The sequence below is a fragment of the Colletotrichum orchidophilum genome, assembly GCF_001831195.1.
Source record: "Colletotrichum orchidophilum strain IMI 309357 chromosome Unknown Scaffold_181.1, whole genome shotgun sequence".
Classification (NCBI taxonomy): Eukaryota; Fungi; Ascomycota; class Sordariomycetes; order Glomerellales; family Glomerellaceae; genus Colletotrichum; species Colletotrichum orchidophilum.
The window spans coordinates 1-16,737 of NW_019173137.1; the positions used below are offsets into that span (position 1 = coordinate 1).

Below are 16,737 nucleotides of genomic sequence, written 5' to 3' on the forward strand. Positions count from 1 at the left end.
GGGGGTGTCCCACGTCGGATACGGGTTGAGGCGGCGCCGGAGACTTCTCATGGGGCATTCCAGGCTGGTGGTCCCGGCATCATGGTTCCTGTTCTACACGTGTACCGGCCTGTCTCCAAGACCAGATTGACTAGACAACCAAGAGTCGAACTCTAAAGCAGGCTCAACCAGTCAAGCCAATTCGGCACCAGATCTCGTCAACCTGCACAGCAGAAACGAGTTCGTCCCGTTGTTGCGCCGTGAATCGCGGCGCTGCACTATGCTTGTTTCAGCTTCTGTCACTGAGCACCGGCCATTTTTTTCACTTTCTACAGCTTCAACGTATGAAGTCCAGACAGATGGTCGGCCTAGGTGGCGACGGAGCGGACTCTGCATAGGCCTACAGTAATAGAGCAGTAGAGCAACATGAACAACACTCGGCTGCCTTGAGAGCAGGCGCAGGTGTGGACAAGGGTCTTTTCTGACCGGTCTGTCAGCAGCTGCATCATTGAGCGCTTTCTCTTCTCTCGCCCAAGTTCCCGTTCAACAGAGTCCGTCGCCGCAATTGCCAAGCCACCATGCACCGAAAGACCCGATCATGACAGGGGTGGGGGGGGCTACGAGAAGGAAATTGTCAAGGAAGGCCTGGGGCCGCTGAGACTCGGCTTATTGTCTGCTCATCTTTTTGTAGCGAGCAGCAGCAGCTGACGGACGACCACGACAGGCCAAGCTTCGTCGTCATACCACGACAACTTCTGAAGGTGGGAACTGCGCTCGTCGCCAAGATATCGTCGTCTTACGCGGGGCCATTCCGATATTTCAGGGTTCCGAAGGTCACGCAGTACGGCGTCCATAGGGCCACGGGTGATCAATCCCGCAACAACTCGGCCACCACCACCACCACCACCCCAGTTCCTGCATCGCAGCGGTTCCACGACGTCCTCGTATTTCACGCCCGGCCGACGGGTTCCCAGAGACTTTGGATGATCACCATTGAGATAGGGACTCCAGAGACCCAGCTGCGAGCCAGTCGCAGTCAGCGGTTGGGCCTTGGCACACGTCCCTGATGCATGGAGAGGTCAACTTTTTGAGAGAGAGACAGAGAGAGATCGAACATCGGGCCCTCTTGCCCAGCTACTCAGCTCCGTTGGTTGTCGTCTTACCACACCGGCCAGGGGGTCGTCTTCTTCTCCTTTGCCCACTCCCGTTGCCAACCTCGCGCGCGTGTGCGAGAGACTGTGAGCTGCTTGTGCTAAGCGCTCCCTCCGAATTCCGCTCCAGGCAGACGGACGGACAAACAAACTTGCACTAGCACGATCTAACTAGCTTAGCGCAGACCCCTACTGGGAAGCGACGTCGAGATAATCGGCGGGACGATCTATGGTTATCCGCGAGAGTGGAGTGGCCGGCAGGCATTCGGATCCCCAGCCTCCACGCTCCGCGGACCATGCCTGGTATTCCTGGAAACCCGGGAGACGCTTGACGCCCTACCTATGGGCAATTCAGCAACGCGAGAGAGCCTTGCTCGGGGAAATCTCCCGTCTTTGCTCTTGCCGGATCACCTCAGCATCAGCAGTGCCGCGCCACAATGCGACCGTCTGTGTTGTTGCTGCTGCTGCTGCTGCTGCCTCTTGTCGCTTCCTCTCGGGCCGCCGTATGCTCTCCATCTGCAGATGCACAAGCAAGCACAAGCCTTTCTTCTGCGACGAGGTCCTGGTTCCCGTGCTGCGACGAAAGGGGATGTCTTGGAGGGGGAATCCTCTCGTTCCAGCATCAGAAACACGTTCTGGATCTTTTTTCGTCGATGAAGCGCACCACATTTTGTCCATTTTGGCGTTCTTTTCTTCTCCTGGATGGGGGGGGGAAAACCCCCAGCCTCGAAAGACTAGTTGCGCGGCGTTTGTCCCGCAACGGCGCCCCAATAGCTTCGCGACCAAGGCAAGACAAGCTCCAAAGGTCCATCCCGAGACAGTATCGAGCGGCGCCTGTGGCTGACTCCTCCCCGTTTACCTTTGGCTGTACCCTGGCTCGTCGTGGGCGCCGACATCTTGCACACCAGCCCACCGTTTTGCCTGGCACCGTTCGCACCCACTCCAGCCATCCCAGAACGTACTGCCTAACCAACCTTGTGGGTGAAGGGGGGGGTTCCCCTCCTCTGCTACATGGATGACATGGCGGCGTCTGGTTGTGCCGCGGTTCGGGCGATAGCGACAGGTGCATTTCTTAAACGGAATCCTGGTCGAGCATGACAGAATGACAGAATGACATCTCGCGCCAGCGCTCGAGCTTTCCGTCCGTCCACATCCCGAAGTACATGCCTTACGACCTCCCTTTTTCTTGCTGGTCACCGTTTTTCTTGGTTGCAATACCCTGTTCTGCGTCTGCCTACAGGACCTCTTCTCGCCCTCATGCGAGAGGCGATCCCTCTGTCCAGTCAGCTTACATGCCTCTAAGCCTCTTGACGTCAAAACGCGCCGCGGATCCTCCTCCTCCCCCCACGGCACATCTCTCTCTCTCTCTCTCTTTTTCTCCTTCTCCCAACTTACCCTGCCCACCGTGACTAAAATACCATGGTTCGTATCGAAGCCTCATCGGGTGTTATCCCTCGTGCCCGCCAAGGCTCCAAGACGGCCTAGGGCTGAGCGGCCAGCCCGTCGAGGAAAAGGGCGAGGACGAGGGGCAACCAAGTGCTGCGCGGTGCGAAGGCGCAATGGGGCACCGTCTTGACCGCAGTCGTCCCGTTTTCTCAAACCAGCTCCCACGATGAGGCAAGTTGACCACATGCATCCAGTCCGTTCACCACCCCGCCGTCAGGTTGTGCCGTGCGGGTTCTCTCATTTAGACTCTACTCTTGCTATGGGTATACGTGAACTCTTGGCTTGGGCCCATCTTTAACTCTGACCGTCCACTGTTCCATGTTTTCCTTGTTCAGACCTATCTCCTTTACATCCCAAGTTTGGGTCATATAAGACTTCTTTTCCCCTCCCACCATCTACCCAACCTCTCAACTTTGCTTCATCCTGCATCCAGCTTCCCCAGCCAAGATAGATCTTGTAGCTTAACATCTACTCACGTCCGAGTAACCCCCAGTCTCACTGACATTCATCCTTCCCTGTCACCTCGAGTTCCCCGGCACATCAACCAACGGCAACAATGCACTTCTCTACTCTTCTTGGTGCCGCTGCACTGGCTACACTCACCAACGCAAGGTACGTTCCCGCTCGCCCTTCATAGCCTCAGACACAGACATGAAACTAACATCACTCCCCCCCCCCCTCTCCCAGCCCTCTCGTCCGCCGCCAAGGTCCCCCAGTTGGCCAGGTCATCTCAAAGTGCACCCAGAACGGCGTCGTCGCCCTCACCTTTGACGACGGGCCCTTCACCTACACCTCTCAGCTCCTCGACACCCTCGCCTCCAACAACGTCAAGGCCACCTTCTTCGTCAACGGCCATAACTGGGGCGATATCGAGGCGACCCCCGGCCCGGACAACATCCGCCGCATGAAGGCCGAGGGCCACCTCGTCGGCTCCCACACCTTCTCCCACGCGGACCTGAGCACCCTCTCCTCAGCGGACCGCATCTCCCAGATGACGCAGCTCGAGGACGCCACCCGCCGCATCGGCGGCTTCGCCTCCAAGTACATGCGCGCGCCCTACCTGTCCTGCGACGCCGCCTGCCTCAGCGACATGGCCAGCTTGGGCTACCACGTCATCGACACCAGCCTCGACACAAAGGACTACGAGAACGACACGCCCGACACCACGCACATCTCGGCCGAGAAGTTCAACAACGAGCTCAGCGCTGATGCGGCGGGCAACAGCTACATTGTCCTCTCGCACGACGTCCACGAGCAGACCGTCGTCTCCCTCGTCCAGAAGATGATTGATAACCTCAAGTCCAAGGGGTACCGCGCCGTCACCGTTGGAGAGTGCCTCGGCGACGCACCCGAGAACTGGTACAAGGCCTAAAAAGTCCCGGTGGGTCTTATGTGGCAAAGCTTGCGGAATGAGATAGAGCGGTACATAAAAAATAGCATCTTACTAGGGGTTTGTAAAGGGCGCGCTCATTGGGTTTTCACTGCTTGCTTTCTCCGGCTGTAGATACACGGGTGGATATACCAGGAACACACACCCCCACGGCGCAACTTATTTCATGGAGATACCAATGTTTCATTCATCAAATTAATATTCTCTCATAGAAGTTTTCGAGAGCGTCTATGTTTGTATTGGCCGCGAGTTCCGCGCGTCAACTGTTGTTGTCTGCGTCGTTGAATGAGCCCAACGCCGTGTAAGTGAGGCCAGCCCCACCAGGGGACACTTCACCTCCACCATCCTCACAACCCCCCACAACTCGCCCGCCTTCTTACTCTATGAGACTATCGTGTGCTGTTCCACTTTCATCGATGAGTAAGCAATTATCTCAATTCACTTCGGTCCGGTGGCTCAATTGGTAGGGCGTCTGACTTCGATCGATTCCATAACGGAAAACACCGTGGGTTTTCGGAATTCATCAGAAGATTGCGGGTTCGAGTCCCGTCTGGATCGAATTGCAAGAGTCCCTCCAAGTGTCAGCAAGGGGGGGGTAAATAACTTTTGCATGGACAGCGGCGGAGGGGCGCGGTTAGGAAGTGCTGAGTGAGGATATTGCGTACATGTTTGATCACAGACGAAAGCGTTTGAACAAGCCTTTGGATTCTGCTGACGTTGTCGCCAGAAGTTTAAAGGCGGAGTTGACTTTTTTCTACCCCGGTGTCATCCATGCTTGAGATGTCCCTGCAAGCACAGTTCCCAGCTCCACCATGTCATCGTCTTCAAAGGGCCCATGAGAGCGCACAATAACGGTCGATGATGAAGACTCGAAAGAGAAACAACACTCGATAAAGTGAAAGATGAAGTAGTGGGACAAACTGCCCCTATAGAAAATGCGGCATCAACCCGTGCTTCTGGTGTAACCCACCTACCCATAGCAGAGCTAATGCGCGGTTCCTGGCGGCTTGGAAGGAATCTGACGTACCGCAATCCCACGGGCGTTCACACACATGGCTCACGTCGTCCAAATCTACGCGAGATCGTGGGTGCCAAGGCTGGAGGAAGAACCGGCGGCTTGGCTAGTGAAAATGTTGGTTTGCTAGTTTCGCCGTCTCTGCTCCTTCGTTCGCTTTGGTTCCCTATGCTTGGAGAGCAGTCATCACGCGTTCTTGGTCATTGCGCTTTCGAGTTGAATATTGACCACTTTCTGGGGAGTTCCCCATTTGATTTGGTCTCGTAGCTTCGTGCAAGAAGTGGACGCATGGCGTATCATAGGTAGATCAATAGCCTCCAAGTCAGTAATCTTGGAGTGGGATCTTGGATTTCATCAACTTCTAAGTCATCAAGCTCCTCACTTCCTGCCGTACTCCATCTTCTCCCCATCTGCGGTCGTATCCTGGCCAGTGTGCAGCTGGTGATCACACCGCTGCCTCCCAACATTCAACTCCCAACTAAAGGCACTGAAGTACCACTTTCCCCAGCCAAGCTGCAGGTCGAAACTGCTGGAGAAGCCTCGAGCATTTGTCTGTGGCTCATCTTCGGGGTTTCTGACAATCTCCCATGCCTCTTCGCTTCCTTTCTTCTCATCGCCTCGCCTTTGCGCTGGAGGATTAGAGCCTGTATCTCTCTCTCTCTCTCCCTGACAGAGATGTCTTGTCCTATGTCCAACTGCTAGCGACTTTTTTTCTCTCTAAATCATGGCGAGGAAGTAAGAACAACATAGCAGAGACAGACCTGACGGGATGCGCTATGTGTCTCCCTGTTGTGCCATTTTGACGGGCCTGTTGCTTGCCTTTGAAAGACGTTAAAAACGGACAATGATGAACATCAGCAAAGGCAACCAACCGCCGACCCCTCTTCCACAGGTATTTTCGGAACTTCGGTGGCCGAGCAGTCAGCCCAGACTTTCTCCAGATGATCGGCCATCAGAGATCCCTTTAATTGGTTGAGAATCACTTGGACGTCGACGCAATGTGCTTTGTTGGTTGGTATTGTTCAGGTTCCAACATCTTTCTCCATTAACTAGTTGGTATGAGAGAGAGCATGATTTGGTGCCTACAATGTGTTTCTGACTAAATCTAGCCATATACAGTGGTATACTACTGGTTTTCTGTATTCTCGAAAAAGATTGAAGGAAGACAAAAACATAAACCCCGCCATGTAAGACAATACGGGACAGTCGCTATGGATATCCTGAACCATGTTTGCATCTTTCGAAACTCTTTCGCCTCCCGTTGATTTCCACCAACTGCGTGAGGCGTCGCGTACCTACTCCGTGATAGATGCTGCACTCTCTCGGCAATGCTGCCAACCGGCCACGGTGGCTCGTTCTTGCTAGTTACTCTCTCTCACAAGCTCATGGCAACGCAACAAGAGTAGCCTGCATACGAGGCAAGCAAGCCTACCGAAAGAGCTGCCAACACGGATGATCCGCCTCCTCCTCCAGTAATCAATTATCTTTCGGTCCGTCACCCCTGTGTGAACTTCATGTATCCCAGGTATCCTGACCCTTGCTTCCATCACTGCTTCTTGAACTTCCCGTAGTAGGCCCGCTCTGTACTTCGACATGGTTCTTTGGCGTCTTCGACGGATCCGTCTCCATCGGGCTGGCGTCGCTAAGTTGGTTGAGGTCGATGTTGTTGAAGTCTCCGACAAGATGAGCTATTGAAGACTCCTCGTATGATACAACTCGTGGTCGATCATAGGGGTCCGCTGCCGATCGTGAGGCTTGACTCGCAGAATGAGAACCCTTTGCTGATCTAGATAATCTAGATGATCTCGAAGACAAGTGTGTGACTTCGAGAATCTTCGGGAACAGCTTTCTCCAGGCTTGACGTGTGCTCGGTAGGCAAGCCACGAAAATTCCAACACAAAGCTCGATATTGGACCAGATGGAGCTCTGGAACGAGTCGGCTAGTGTTTCTGTCAGAGCTGGGTGTGGAAGTTGTGAGTTCTTAGCTTAGTGCGAACTTACCTGTGATGTTGTATGATGTCGCAAATATCAGGAGTGCTTTAATTCGGTATGCACTCACTGCGGTGAGACTTTGAATCATCAGTAACATCCTCCCATCAAACATCCATCTTACTCACAATATACCAACGCTGAACATGAGCATCACACCCAGCTTCTTCTTGCGTTGCATCCTCAACGAAAAGACTTGTTTTGCGGGCAGGACAAGCATCCAGGCATCCAAAGCTACGTTCAACGCGCCATGAGACATGGCAAAGGCATTCAAATCGAAACACTTGCCCTTCATGTCTCCTTTCCATCCATGCCAGAAAAAGTTCAGAGGCTGGCAACAGCCGAAGGTTCCAGTGATAAAAGCAACCCAGATAAGAAGGTTGAAAAGCTGTGTATACCAAAGTATTTTGCGAAAAGTTTCGTCGGGAAAGATTCGAAGATATAAAAAGAGGATCGAGGCCTTGATGAAAGCCAGACACGTCATATACAGCATGCCGTAAATTATAAATAACTTTCCTTGGTCAGCATTTTCCTGTAAATAAACAGAGATGCGTCGATGATGCGCCCTTACCAGAAGAAAATTAGTAATCTGGTCTTCGTTCAAGGTCCAGATGTCCCTCCCTGCACCAGTCTCTTCAGCTAGGAGAAGACTATTAGTGAACGTTGTACCTGAATCGCAATTCGAGTCTTACCTAAGTATCCTGCTGGCAAGAAGGCTACTAGTACGGCCTTCGCGATGGTCAGAGAGGTTCATCAAGAGCAGAGGGAAATTGATGATTCTGAGTAGCATACATAAGCGATCACAATGGTTGCATCGTCCCAACCCCAAGATGAAAGCTTCAGACACTTGTTCACCATCCGCACGATGATGAAAAATGTTGTGAAGGCGAAGATTAGTGCCCTGAACCATTTTATAAAAGAGTCCTCCTGGGTAACGGGCACACCGCAGGCAGCTAGTGACTGGTTTCGTGCCGCTGTAGAATTTTTGATGAGCTTAGATCTCTTCACGGGGGATCCGGCTTTGTAACTAACCGAGCATCTCGATGACTGTGCAGTTTGCCTCGACGCAAACCTGCACGTATCCCGCCAGGACGTTGTCATTGCACATGCATTGCTGGTCCGTCAGGGCACAAGACGAATGGCCGATCTCCTGGAAGATGCATTTGATCTACACCCGTCAGCACGTTCCATGGCGAAGGGAGGCCGGAGTGAACTCTGCTTACGGCGCAACTTGGGATGCCCTCATACGAAAGATCCGACCCGGCGACGAAGCTTCCCAGGCCCAAAAAGCAAGCGAGAAGGAAGAAGACACGAATGGCGGACATTGTGAAAGGAGCGACTGTGAATAGATGATGATATCCTGCAAGCCTCTCGTACCCAGGTGGGGCCTTTTGCAGATTGTCGTGGGAATCCGAAGCCGCAGAGGTTGCTCGGAATATCAAAGCTTCGACGAAGGGCTGAGGGAAGCAGTCTTGGCCATGTTTTTTACAAACGTGGGGATATGAGGAGAGAGAAAGACAGCAAGGAGAGTCGTGGCGTAGACATCTTACCACGGGAGGTGCGCGCTGCCGGGTGTCACCTCGCCCTGCTAGCAAAGAACTAACCTAGTTCCTAGCTAGTTCTTGAAAGCCCCTTCGAGAAAGCGGCTGCCCTCCTCTTGGGAAATCAGAGCGTTGCACCTGCTCGCGGCAGTCGGGCGGACCTAAGTGCCTCACACGCCAAGATACCGAGTCGCCCCGGCATTGGATCACAGTAAGCTGGAAATCACGTTTTCGGGAGGTGTGTCTACAATGTCTCACCTCGTCGTCTCAGTAAATATACACCAGCTCATATTGGTTTGTCTCTCTCACTAGCAGAGAGCGCCACGTCTGGGACCATCGTGAGTCTGGCAAGGATATCTGGGCTCAAGACTGGATGGTCGTGCGCAATGGGTGCCGCTAGGGGAAGCCACGGCTACTTCCTAAGGCGGGAGCTTTGACATATCGAATGGAAAATCGACATGGCTAGTAAGACCCAAAGCCGAGCTAGCTACAGGCTGTCACGCTGTGTGCAAGTGCTCAGGGGCAACATTGACGTTAGCGTCAAGTTGGGAATGTCTGCTCACTCAAGAAATGCCGTTCGCAGTCTTGGTCTACCTTGGCATGTGAATAAGATGCATTAGAGTTGTCTTTTTGGTGGTATCGGTACTTTTACCCCGGCCCGTGTCTCGGCGCTTCATTGAATGGCTCGGACGACAATCGCAGGATTGGGCAGGATTTCGAATATTTGCTTCTCACATTGTTCCACAAGCTACGTCCGTATACCATGTAGTAATATCTTTTGCAGTGTGTGAAACCACGGTGCGATATGAACAATGCAAAATGCCAATGGAGATGTGTCTTACTGTAAGAGCTAAAATTCCCAAGTTTTCGGGGCAGGATGATCTCCCCGTTCCACATACATGTGCAACCTACCTAGGAAGCGTTGGGAAAGTAAGTTATTCTTCTTGTTGCCGTTATCCAGTACCGTTTGGCAATTAGAAGACAACCAAATTCAATGTGAATGAACACATGGGGTGGCTTCTCTAGACACTCAGGCCAGCCTTTGAATTTCCGTTTCATGCTGGGCCTCCGAGAAAACAGTCAAGCGAGGCAGCCACGCAGCTCCAGATTCTCGGGTGTTCCTGAGCGAAGCAAATCATTCCCCTCCGGCTGGCGAGCCAGAAACCCCACACAGCCACCAAATTCATCAAAGAAAGCTTGGCGGGCTAGCACTTCACTATCACGCATCATTATTTCAGCTTCCAGCCTCTGTTTCTTTGTTCTACCAACGTAACTAGCATCAACATCGCCTAGAAATCGAGCCCATGAGAGGCGACTAACTCGAGCGGAGGGTCCCCTCCGCAGTGCAAACTGGAGCTTTTGGTCTCGTTCTAACCGCTCTTTTCAACTTGAAGTGTATTTCTCACCTGGGTTCGTTGTGTGGGCCTCGTGCGGACATTTGGGCAAAGCTCCAAGGCCGCCGATGAGATGTAATCCCTGTCGAGAGGCAAGCTGAAAGTACCAGGACACATGGGTTCGCTGGGGGGACATTCATGAATCTGTGGAGAATCCATGCATTTCGAATGAAAAGAAGCAAAAAACCCCAATTTGACCGTTATTAACCTCTTTTCTCCGGCCACCGAACGGGCCTCAGCCCGGACCGAAAGTGGGTCTGCCGGGGCCGTTGTCTCGGGAAACTGCCGGCTGGGCGGATGGAGCCGCCGTAAGTAGCAGTTTCAGCGGCCGCCATAGCTCAACGGTAACGCAATGAAGCATAACTTTCTGTTCGTGCGCGTGGCTTCAGATTGATCTTAGCCAATCTCGTGTTCAAACTTGGACCTGACATCCAGTCGCGAGCCAAGCAGCATTCAGTACCTCCGCGCTTGGAGAATGAGGGGATCCAAGTGATGAGAGACCCCAATTGCATATGAGCTGCGGCGGTATTTCAAAAACGGGATCTATGATTTGAAAGGCGTCATTTCAGAGCTCGGAAGGGTCGAAAGCGAAGAAAGACACGCTTGAAGATGGTGGGCAACGGCTCGAGATCGTGAGCATAGAGTCACAGTCATCTATATTTAACCATTGAAATTTTGCACCTAAATCCTGTCTTGTATCCAACGAAAAGGATCTCCTGACTTGCATCATAAAAAGTGTCCATAATTCCCATCGCCTTGCAGACCCTGAGTCTGTCAGTCCGAACCTTGCTGGGACCGCTCTTGCGCCGCCAAACGGCCAGAAGCATTCATGTTCTGACCGAAAGACGCACACTACTACTAAGCTTCAAGACGAACATGACAGATGCTCAAGACACTCCGGGATGTTGTTTACCGCTTCGATCTCGGGTTCAGCTTGTTTACTGGTCAATGTGGGAGCCAATGGGGGTTGGCTCCGGGCCGTGGCAGGAAATTCCTCATATAGAGAGGCTTTCATCTGTTCGGCGGCGGCAGCGCACCGCGGGGTTTGTCAACGTATACCCGATCTCCTCGACTTAGAGATGGAATGATTCGATCTTGTAACGATTAGCTTTTAGAAAGATGTCGAAAGAAGCGTTTACCGACTATTGAGGCTGAACCCTCGGCCGCTCCATCTCTTTCCTGGCGATTTACGCCGACAATGCCCTTAACCCACCATCGCTCGTAGTACATCAGCTTGCCCAATCACGAAGTACGCTAAATTCCCGCTCACCGAGCAGAAAGTTCGACCAGGCCCGTCAGAAGCTCGGGCGAAAGCGTTCTTCTTTCATTCAGGGCTAGGTCTCCTCATCAAAGAGTGTCCTGGTAACTTGTCCGCTTCTAAATTGGCATGAGGCAAATATTATGGAAGTCTTCTTATGTATCATTGCTCACATGTTCTCTGGCATCTTCGTAGGCAAAAAGCTCAGTCGCGACCCCGAGGGGCTCTCAATTAAGGTACCGCAGGATGCACCCTCAACGCAACCAAAGTAGTAAAAATCCTCTCGCAATGGCCTCAGCCTCTCCAGCCAATCATCCACTAGTCCATTCTATGCTGTTCCAAAGGTCCGCACGCACATCGCCGGTGCCGAGATGTCAGAGAAAGGGTCATTGGGCGCGATCGACTGGCTCAAGGATACCCCCAAGGACCACAAGGAGGTCGAGACGGTGTTGAAGAGTGACGCCTGGAAAAAGGACTGCACTGCCCAACATCAAGCCCATGGCCAACGTCAGTTACGAACCAGTCTCTGCAGGCAAGCATGCTTTCTTTCCTTCTTCCCTCGGGGTTGTATAGCACCTTACTGGGGATTAACACGTATCATATTGGTCTCCCTCCAACGAGTCGCCACAGACGACACAATCGCTGACAACACCCGCCTCCGCAAAGGCCAAGCTGTCGCCGTTCCTCTCCGTCACATTAATTCCATCATAATGGAGACAAGTTCGACGGTTACAGGCTCCTCCGCATGCGGGAAGCAAAGGGACAAGAGCCCGGCACCCAGTCGGTCACCTCCAACCAAGGAGGAGCACACAGCCTGCGGGCACGGCCGTCTTTTCGCCGAGAACAAGGTCAAGATCGCGCTGTGCTACTTATCTGCTCAAGGACGACTTCAAGCTGGTTGAAAGATGCGAGCCAAAGTTTGTGAATGTTGGGTTCGTTCCAAATCGGATCCAGTGGCGAAGGTCTTGATGCGGAGGAGGCGGGACCATGCTGTTGTTCGAGTCAATGGTAAAGAGAATGGCCCTCGTCTCGTGATAGTCCTTTCCCCAGTCAAAACTTGGACACTGGTAGCCAAGGCCAAAATCAAGTTTTGCAAAGCCAAGTCGGCGCTTCTCTTCTCCTAAACACAAGACACCAGAGAGAGTCATGCAAAATAAAGAACAAACCTCGGTTCGCCGGCAGGTAGCGATCACGAAGAAGCAAATAGTCTTAGTTTATTTAATGTACCTTACTTACACCGTAAAACTTACGATAAATGGGCAAAAATGGCAAAATAATATGATCCCAGGCGGAGTTTAACCACTGCATCTCCCCGAGGTGGGCTCGAACCACCAACCTCCAGATTAACAGTCTGACGCGCTAGCCAATTGTGCCATCGGGGATAAGCTCTTTTTGAGCTATTGGGATGTTGTTGAAGGAGCAGGTCAGTTGAGCCTTTATCTTACTTTGGAGAGGGCAGCAGCTGTGCGCTGTTTCAAGCCCTAATGAGCGGGTCTAAAATGTGCGGTCATGAAGCAGTCGGTGTGAATAGGACGAAATGGTGATTGGTGGTGCCTCATTGCTGACCCACGTTGTGAATGAGACGCAGTACTCCTCCGTACGTGTGGCTCGGGCGGGCTTAGTCCGCGGGTCCACCCGGCGCAATCTTGGATGTTGTCCCCTTGGGTGGTTGCGGTTGTCAGTGTTGCCAATGATCAAAGAGCATGAAAAAGGCTTTGAAGCCATGAATGAAAAGACATTTTTTCTGTCTTGCTGTATCCGTAAGGTCTCATCATAAAACAGCGTCATCGATCTACGTCAGATACACTTTCATTAGCGATAATCGCTTGAAGTACAAGGTATCATATACGCCATAATGCCTTGTGAGATTGACTGGGAAAAGCGTAGTTGATTGTGAAACTCAGGCTACTAAGACAGCCATGGTTTAGAAGTAGAAACTTGATTAGTAAGGCTTCAACAGTGTTGCGACGATACTACTGAATGCGAACCCAAAAAACGTTTTAGGGTCCGCTCGAAGTCCGAACACTTACATGACCTCTCGCAAGTTACATTGTGAATACCTTGCCCTTGGGTCGCGACTCACGAGGACATGGTTCGCTCAATGAATCAGAGGCCAACTTTTCTAACGATGGAGTCGAGCAAACCACGACTACCCTTGTCCGGCGGGGACATTCTCACGATGCCCTCATTCTAGGGCTTGCAGCGCAGAGGACTCAACAAGCAGCTGGTCGGTTAGCTCAGTTGGTTAGAGCGTGGTACTAATATTTCATCAGAAATGTTGAGTTATGCCAAGGCCGGGAGTTCAAGCCTCCCACTGATCATTCTCTTTTGCATCCTGGTGATGCGGAACTAGATAGCTCTTGTTGTGCGATTGCGCACTTTTGATTCATCGTATGTATTGTATTTTTGTGTTGATTGTCAGTACTTCCGCGACCTTGTCGGGCTTGCTTGACAGAAACGCCGGTAACGGTGAATACAGAGTTGGCCGGTGGAGAGAGGCGTCCAGAAACGGAGCCGTGCCTGAAAGGAAGTAGTAGACGGGTAGGCAAATGCTCACTTTGAACCTGGGAGCGGAATTGCCGCCCACTGTCACTAGCCTGCCACCAGTGGAATGGAACAGACCGCAGATCTTTGACGGCATCACGAGACCGAGTCTGGCAGAAATGGCAAGTAAGCCGCGATGTGTAGATAAATAATTCCCAAAATGCGCCCTTCTACCCCTATAGCATGGAAGTGAAGGGGGGCCATGTGTGGTTTTGCGAGACACCTCGCAATGTCATTGAGAACGAGAATATGGCATGAAAACTGGACCAATCGGTGTGGCACATAGGCTTGTTGAGAGGTAGCAGCTTGAAGACAAGACCAGCATCGGGAGGGACGATGGAAGTATTGGATTATTGTTGAATGTCATTGGCGATGAGCCGTCTTACACCTACCCGATGCTTTCGTGGACGTAAATTTTCCCAACCATAAGTAGCAACAGAAGAAGCCTGAGAAGGAAGTGAAATTAATAGAAACACGGCACACGCATAGCTCGAGCCCAGAACGCCGTGTCATGAAGTTTCAATGTTTCATTTGCCTGCCTGACCCTTTACAAACCAAGCCAAGCAGCGATACCGCGAGGCATGCCATGCAATTGCATCGACCGGACAGGAGGGTGAGGGCTGCTCGCACCTCCTCCCAAATCGAGCTTTCTCTGGCCGTCCCTTCCGAGTCTTGTTTCCTTAAAAGACGCGAGGAAACGGAACCAGATCTTTTGATCCACGTTTGACTCCCCCGTAAAACAGTAACTGCCAAATTTTTCGCGGGAAACACCAAAAGCTGACCGGACCCGGGAAACCCGACGTTTCCTCCCAAGGTTTTTGCTGCATCTCCCCCTTCCCCTCTTGACCCCAGAAACCAATAAAAGGTGCGTACCGTTTAACGGTAAGACTTCTGGAATCTGGAGCGGGCACCCTTACCACCGAACTTCTTGGGCTCGCACCGGCGGTTGTCGGCGACGAGGAGGGTACGGTCGAACTGGACGAGGGCCTGCTTGAGCATGTTCTTGGAGTGCTCGTCGACGAACTTCTGGTAGTAGGCAACGACAGACTTGGCAATGGCCTGACGGATGGCGTAGATCTGGGAAGTGTGACCACCACCGGTGACGCGGACGCGAATGTCGATGTTGGCGAACTTGTCAAGGCCGAGAACAAGGAGGGGCTCGTAGACCTGTGGTGCGAAAGATACGTTAGTTCTCACTCGGGTCCTTGGATTTTAACATGCTGTTCGTCGTGTAGACCCTGGTCGCTCGTCTTATCGAACCGATTTCGCGAATTGGCGAACAAAGGGCGAGGGCTGTGTTGCACACAAGCCTTCTCGTCCGTAGAGGCAGCGAAGCGTCGCAACGCTCACCCTTTTCGACCCTTCCCCCAAATGCCAAGGGTTCTATTCCGAATTTCCTTCTCTTGCCGACCAAATCTCAACGGAGTTCGCGCGGGACAATAATCGTACCTTGAAGCGGAGGATCTCAGGCTGGACAAGCGAGAGGGGCTTGCCGTTGACCTTGACGAGGCCCTTGCCAGCCTACGAATCGCAAAAAAAGTCAGCTTCCTGTGTTCCAATTATCCAACATCGTCGCCCCTCCTTCGCATCTCTGTTTCGGAGCTCTCTTCTTCGGGAGGATTTATCGGAATCGTACCTTGCACTGGGCAACGGCGGTGGCGGTTCTCTTCTTGCCGAAGCACTGGACGCTCTGGGTGGACGACATGGTTGCTGCGGGATGGAGGGGGGACTGTTAAGAAATTCGCAACGCGATCGTGAGGCTGGCGTCTATGGTGCTTTGGGGACAGACTCAGACCGAAATTTTGCGAGTTGGATTTCAGTAAGGGTTGTGCCCTTTCTGCTGGGGGTTTGGGACCGTTTAGTGGCTGGTGCGTCCGGTGATTCTCCGGGTGGGGAGGGTGAAGCACGTGATGTGGAATTGTGCTCGAGTGTGGAATCGCTGAGTGGACCGTAGCACAGCCGAACCCAGCCTGGGATAAAAACGGATTAGTGGGGTCTCTCAAAAGATTATGTCATCTTTCAAGATTGATGCGGAGTGACCGCCGGGACCGCATGTCACTCATCGGCTTCGGTATCCTCCGATATGGCATCCACCAAGACCACTGACGCCCCTCTAGTGTATTCGCAACCTCCACCCTCTTCCGCCCGTGAAGTGACGCACCCCCACCGAGGCCCAACCTTCCTCACCCTGCACACTCGATCCGACAGAGTAAAGACCGCAAAGAATGTCGCGCAAGGGCGTCGGCCTCGCGGCCTTCGACCGCTCCCGCATCACTTCGGCGCAGTATGCATCCCACGGCTCCAACCTCCGCACGAGCAATGCGCAGGCTCTCGAGACCCAGCTTTCCGTCTTCCGCTCCCTCCTTCAGCAGTTCGCGCAGACCCACGCCAAGGATATTCGTTCGAACCCATCCTTCCGCGCCCAATTCGCCCGCATGTGTTCCGCCATCGGCGTCGATCCGCTCGCGTCCTCGTCCTCGTCCTCGGGCGGGGGTGGGTCGTCGTCAATATGGGCGCAGCTGCTCGGCCGGTCGGTCAACGACTTCTACTTCGAGCTGGCGGTGCGCGTGGTGGAGGTCTGCGGCGCGACGCGCGACGAGAATGGCGGGTTGATTGGCGTCCGCGAGGTTCGGGAGCGAATCATGAAGGGACGGATGGAAGGCGCGAGCGAGGTGACGGAGGACGACGTGCTTAGAGCCGTCGGTACCTTGAAGCCGCTAGGGAGCTCGTACAGTGTCATCAAGGTCGGAAGCAAGTCGTACATCCGGAGTATACCCAAGGAGCTCAATACGGACCAGAGTGCCGTGCTGGAAGCTGTGCAAGTGCTGGGATATGTTAGCATATCGATGCTGATGGTTAATCTTCGATGGCCGAGGGCACGAGCCCAGACTGCCTTGGAGGATCTCCTCGGCGAGGGCATGTTATGGGTTGACAAGCAGTGTCCCGAATGGGAATACTGGAGCCCCGGATTTATGGTTGACACAGGCGAAGCATCGGCGGGAGAGTGAAACAACAGATCGCTCAACGAAT

At 53.0% G+C, this 16,737-nt stretch overlaps 8 protein-coding genes across 8 annotated transcripts; 5 read left to right on the plus strand and 3 right to left on the minus strand.

Annotated features, from left to right (window-relative positions):
• Positions 1 to 671: 671 nt before the first annotated feature.
• CORC01_13162 (uncharacterized protein) lies at positions 672 to 1,046 on the plus strand (the record flags this gene model as incomplete). Its single annotated transcript, XM_022624779.1, has 1 exon — positions 672 to 1,046. A coding segment is annotated over one exon (375 nt), but the record flags the coding sequence as incomplete, so codon positions are not given.
• Positions 1,047 to 2,293: 1,247 nt separating this feature from the next.
• CORC01_13163 (uncharacterized protein) lies at positions 2,294 to 2,539 on the plus strand (the record flags this gene model as incomplete). Its single annotated transcript, XM_022624780.1, has 1 exon — positions 2,294 to 2,539. One exon carries the CDS (start codon positions 2,294 to 2,296, stop codon positions 2,537 to 2,539), a length of 246 nt encoding a protein of 81 aa, XP_022468687.1.
• A 593-nt stretch (positions 2,540 to 3,132) lies between these two features.
• CORC01_13164 (polysaccharide deacetylase) lies at positions 3,133 to 3,948 on the plus strand (the record flags this gene model as incomplete). The annotated part of the gene is made up of 2 exons (XM_022624781.1): positions 3,133 to 3,188; positions 3,264 to 3,948. 2 exons carry the CDS (start codon positions 3,133 to 3,135, stop codon positions 3,946 to 3,948), a joined length of 741 nt encoding a protein of 246 aa, XP_022468688.1.
• Positions 3,949 to 5,448: 1,500 nt separating this feature from the next.
• On the minus strand, positions 5,449 to 5,595 carry CORC01_13165 (uncharacterized protein; the record flags this gene model as incomplete). The annotated part of the gene is made up of 1 exon (XM_022624782.1): positions 5,449 to 5,595. The coding sequence occupies one exon, from the start codon at positions 5,593 to 5,595 to the stop codon at positions 5,449 to 5,451; it is 147 nt and encodes a 48-aa protein (XP_022468689.1).
• Positions 5,596 to 6,493: 898 nt separating this feature from the next.
• CORC01_13166 (CFEM domain-containing protein) lies at positions 6,494 to 8,295 on the minus strand (the record flags this gene model as incomplete). Its single annotated transcript, XM_022624783.1, has 8 exons — positions 6,494 to 6,921; positions 6,983 to 7,050; positions 7,099 to 7,358; positions 7,542 to 7,609; positions 7,663 to 7,699; positions 7,763 to 7,944; positions 8,003 to 8,138; positions 8,194 to 8,295. The coding sequence occupies 8 exons, from the start codon at positions 8,293 to 8,295 to the stop codon at positions 6,494 to 6,496; spliced, it is 1,281 nt and encodes a 426-aa protein (XP_022468690.1).
• Positions 8,296 to 11,336: 3,041 nt separating this feature from the next.
• Positions 11,337 to 12,065, plus strand: CORC01_13167 (uncharacterized protein; the record flags this gene model as incomplete). Its single annotated transcript, XM_022624784.1, has 3 exons — positions 11,337 to 11,399; positions 11,508 to 11,670; positions 11,830 to 12,065. The coding sequence occupies 3 exons, from the start codon at positions 11,337 to 11,339 to the stop codon at positions 12,063 to 12,065; spliced, it is 462 nt and encodes a 153-aa protein (XP_022468691.1).
• A 2,518-nt stretch (positions 12,066 to 14,583) lies between these two features.
• Positions 14,584 to 15,412, minus strand: CORC01_13168 (ribosomal protein S9/S16; the record flags this gene model as incomplete). The annotated part of the gene is made up of 3 exons (XM_022624785.1): positions 14,584 to 14,874; positions 15,157 to 15,228; positions 15,344 to 15,412. 3 exons carry the CDS (start codon positions 15,410 to 15,412, stop codon positions 14,584 to 14,586), a joined length of 432 nt encoding a protein of 143 aa, XP_022468692.1.
• A 520-nt stretch (positions 15,413 to 15,932) lies between these two features.
• On the plus strand, positions 15,933 to 16,715 carry CORC01_13169 (EAP30/Vps36 family protein; the record flags this gene model as incomplete). Its single annotated transcript, XM_022624786.1, has 1 exon — positions 15,933 to 16,715. The coding sequence occupies one exon, from the start codon at positions 15,933 to 15,935 to the stop codon at positions 16,713 to 16,715; it is 783 nt and encodes a 260-aa protein (XP_022468693.1).
• Positions 16,716 to 16,737: the final 22 nt, after the last annotated feature.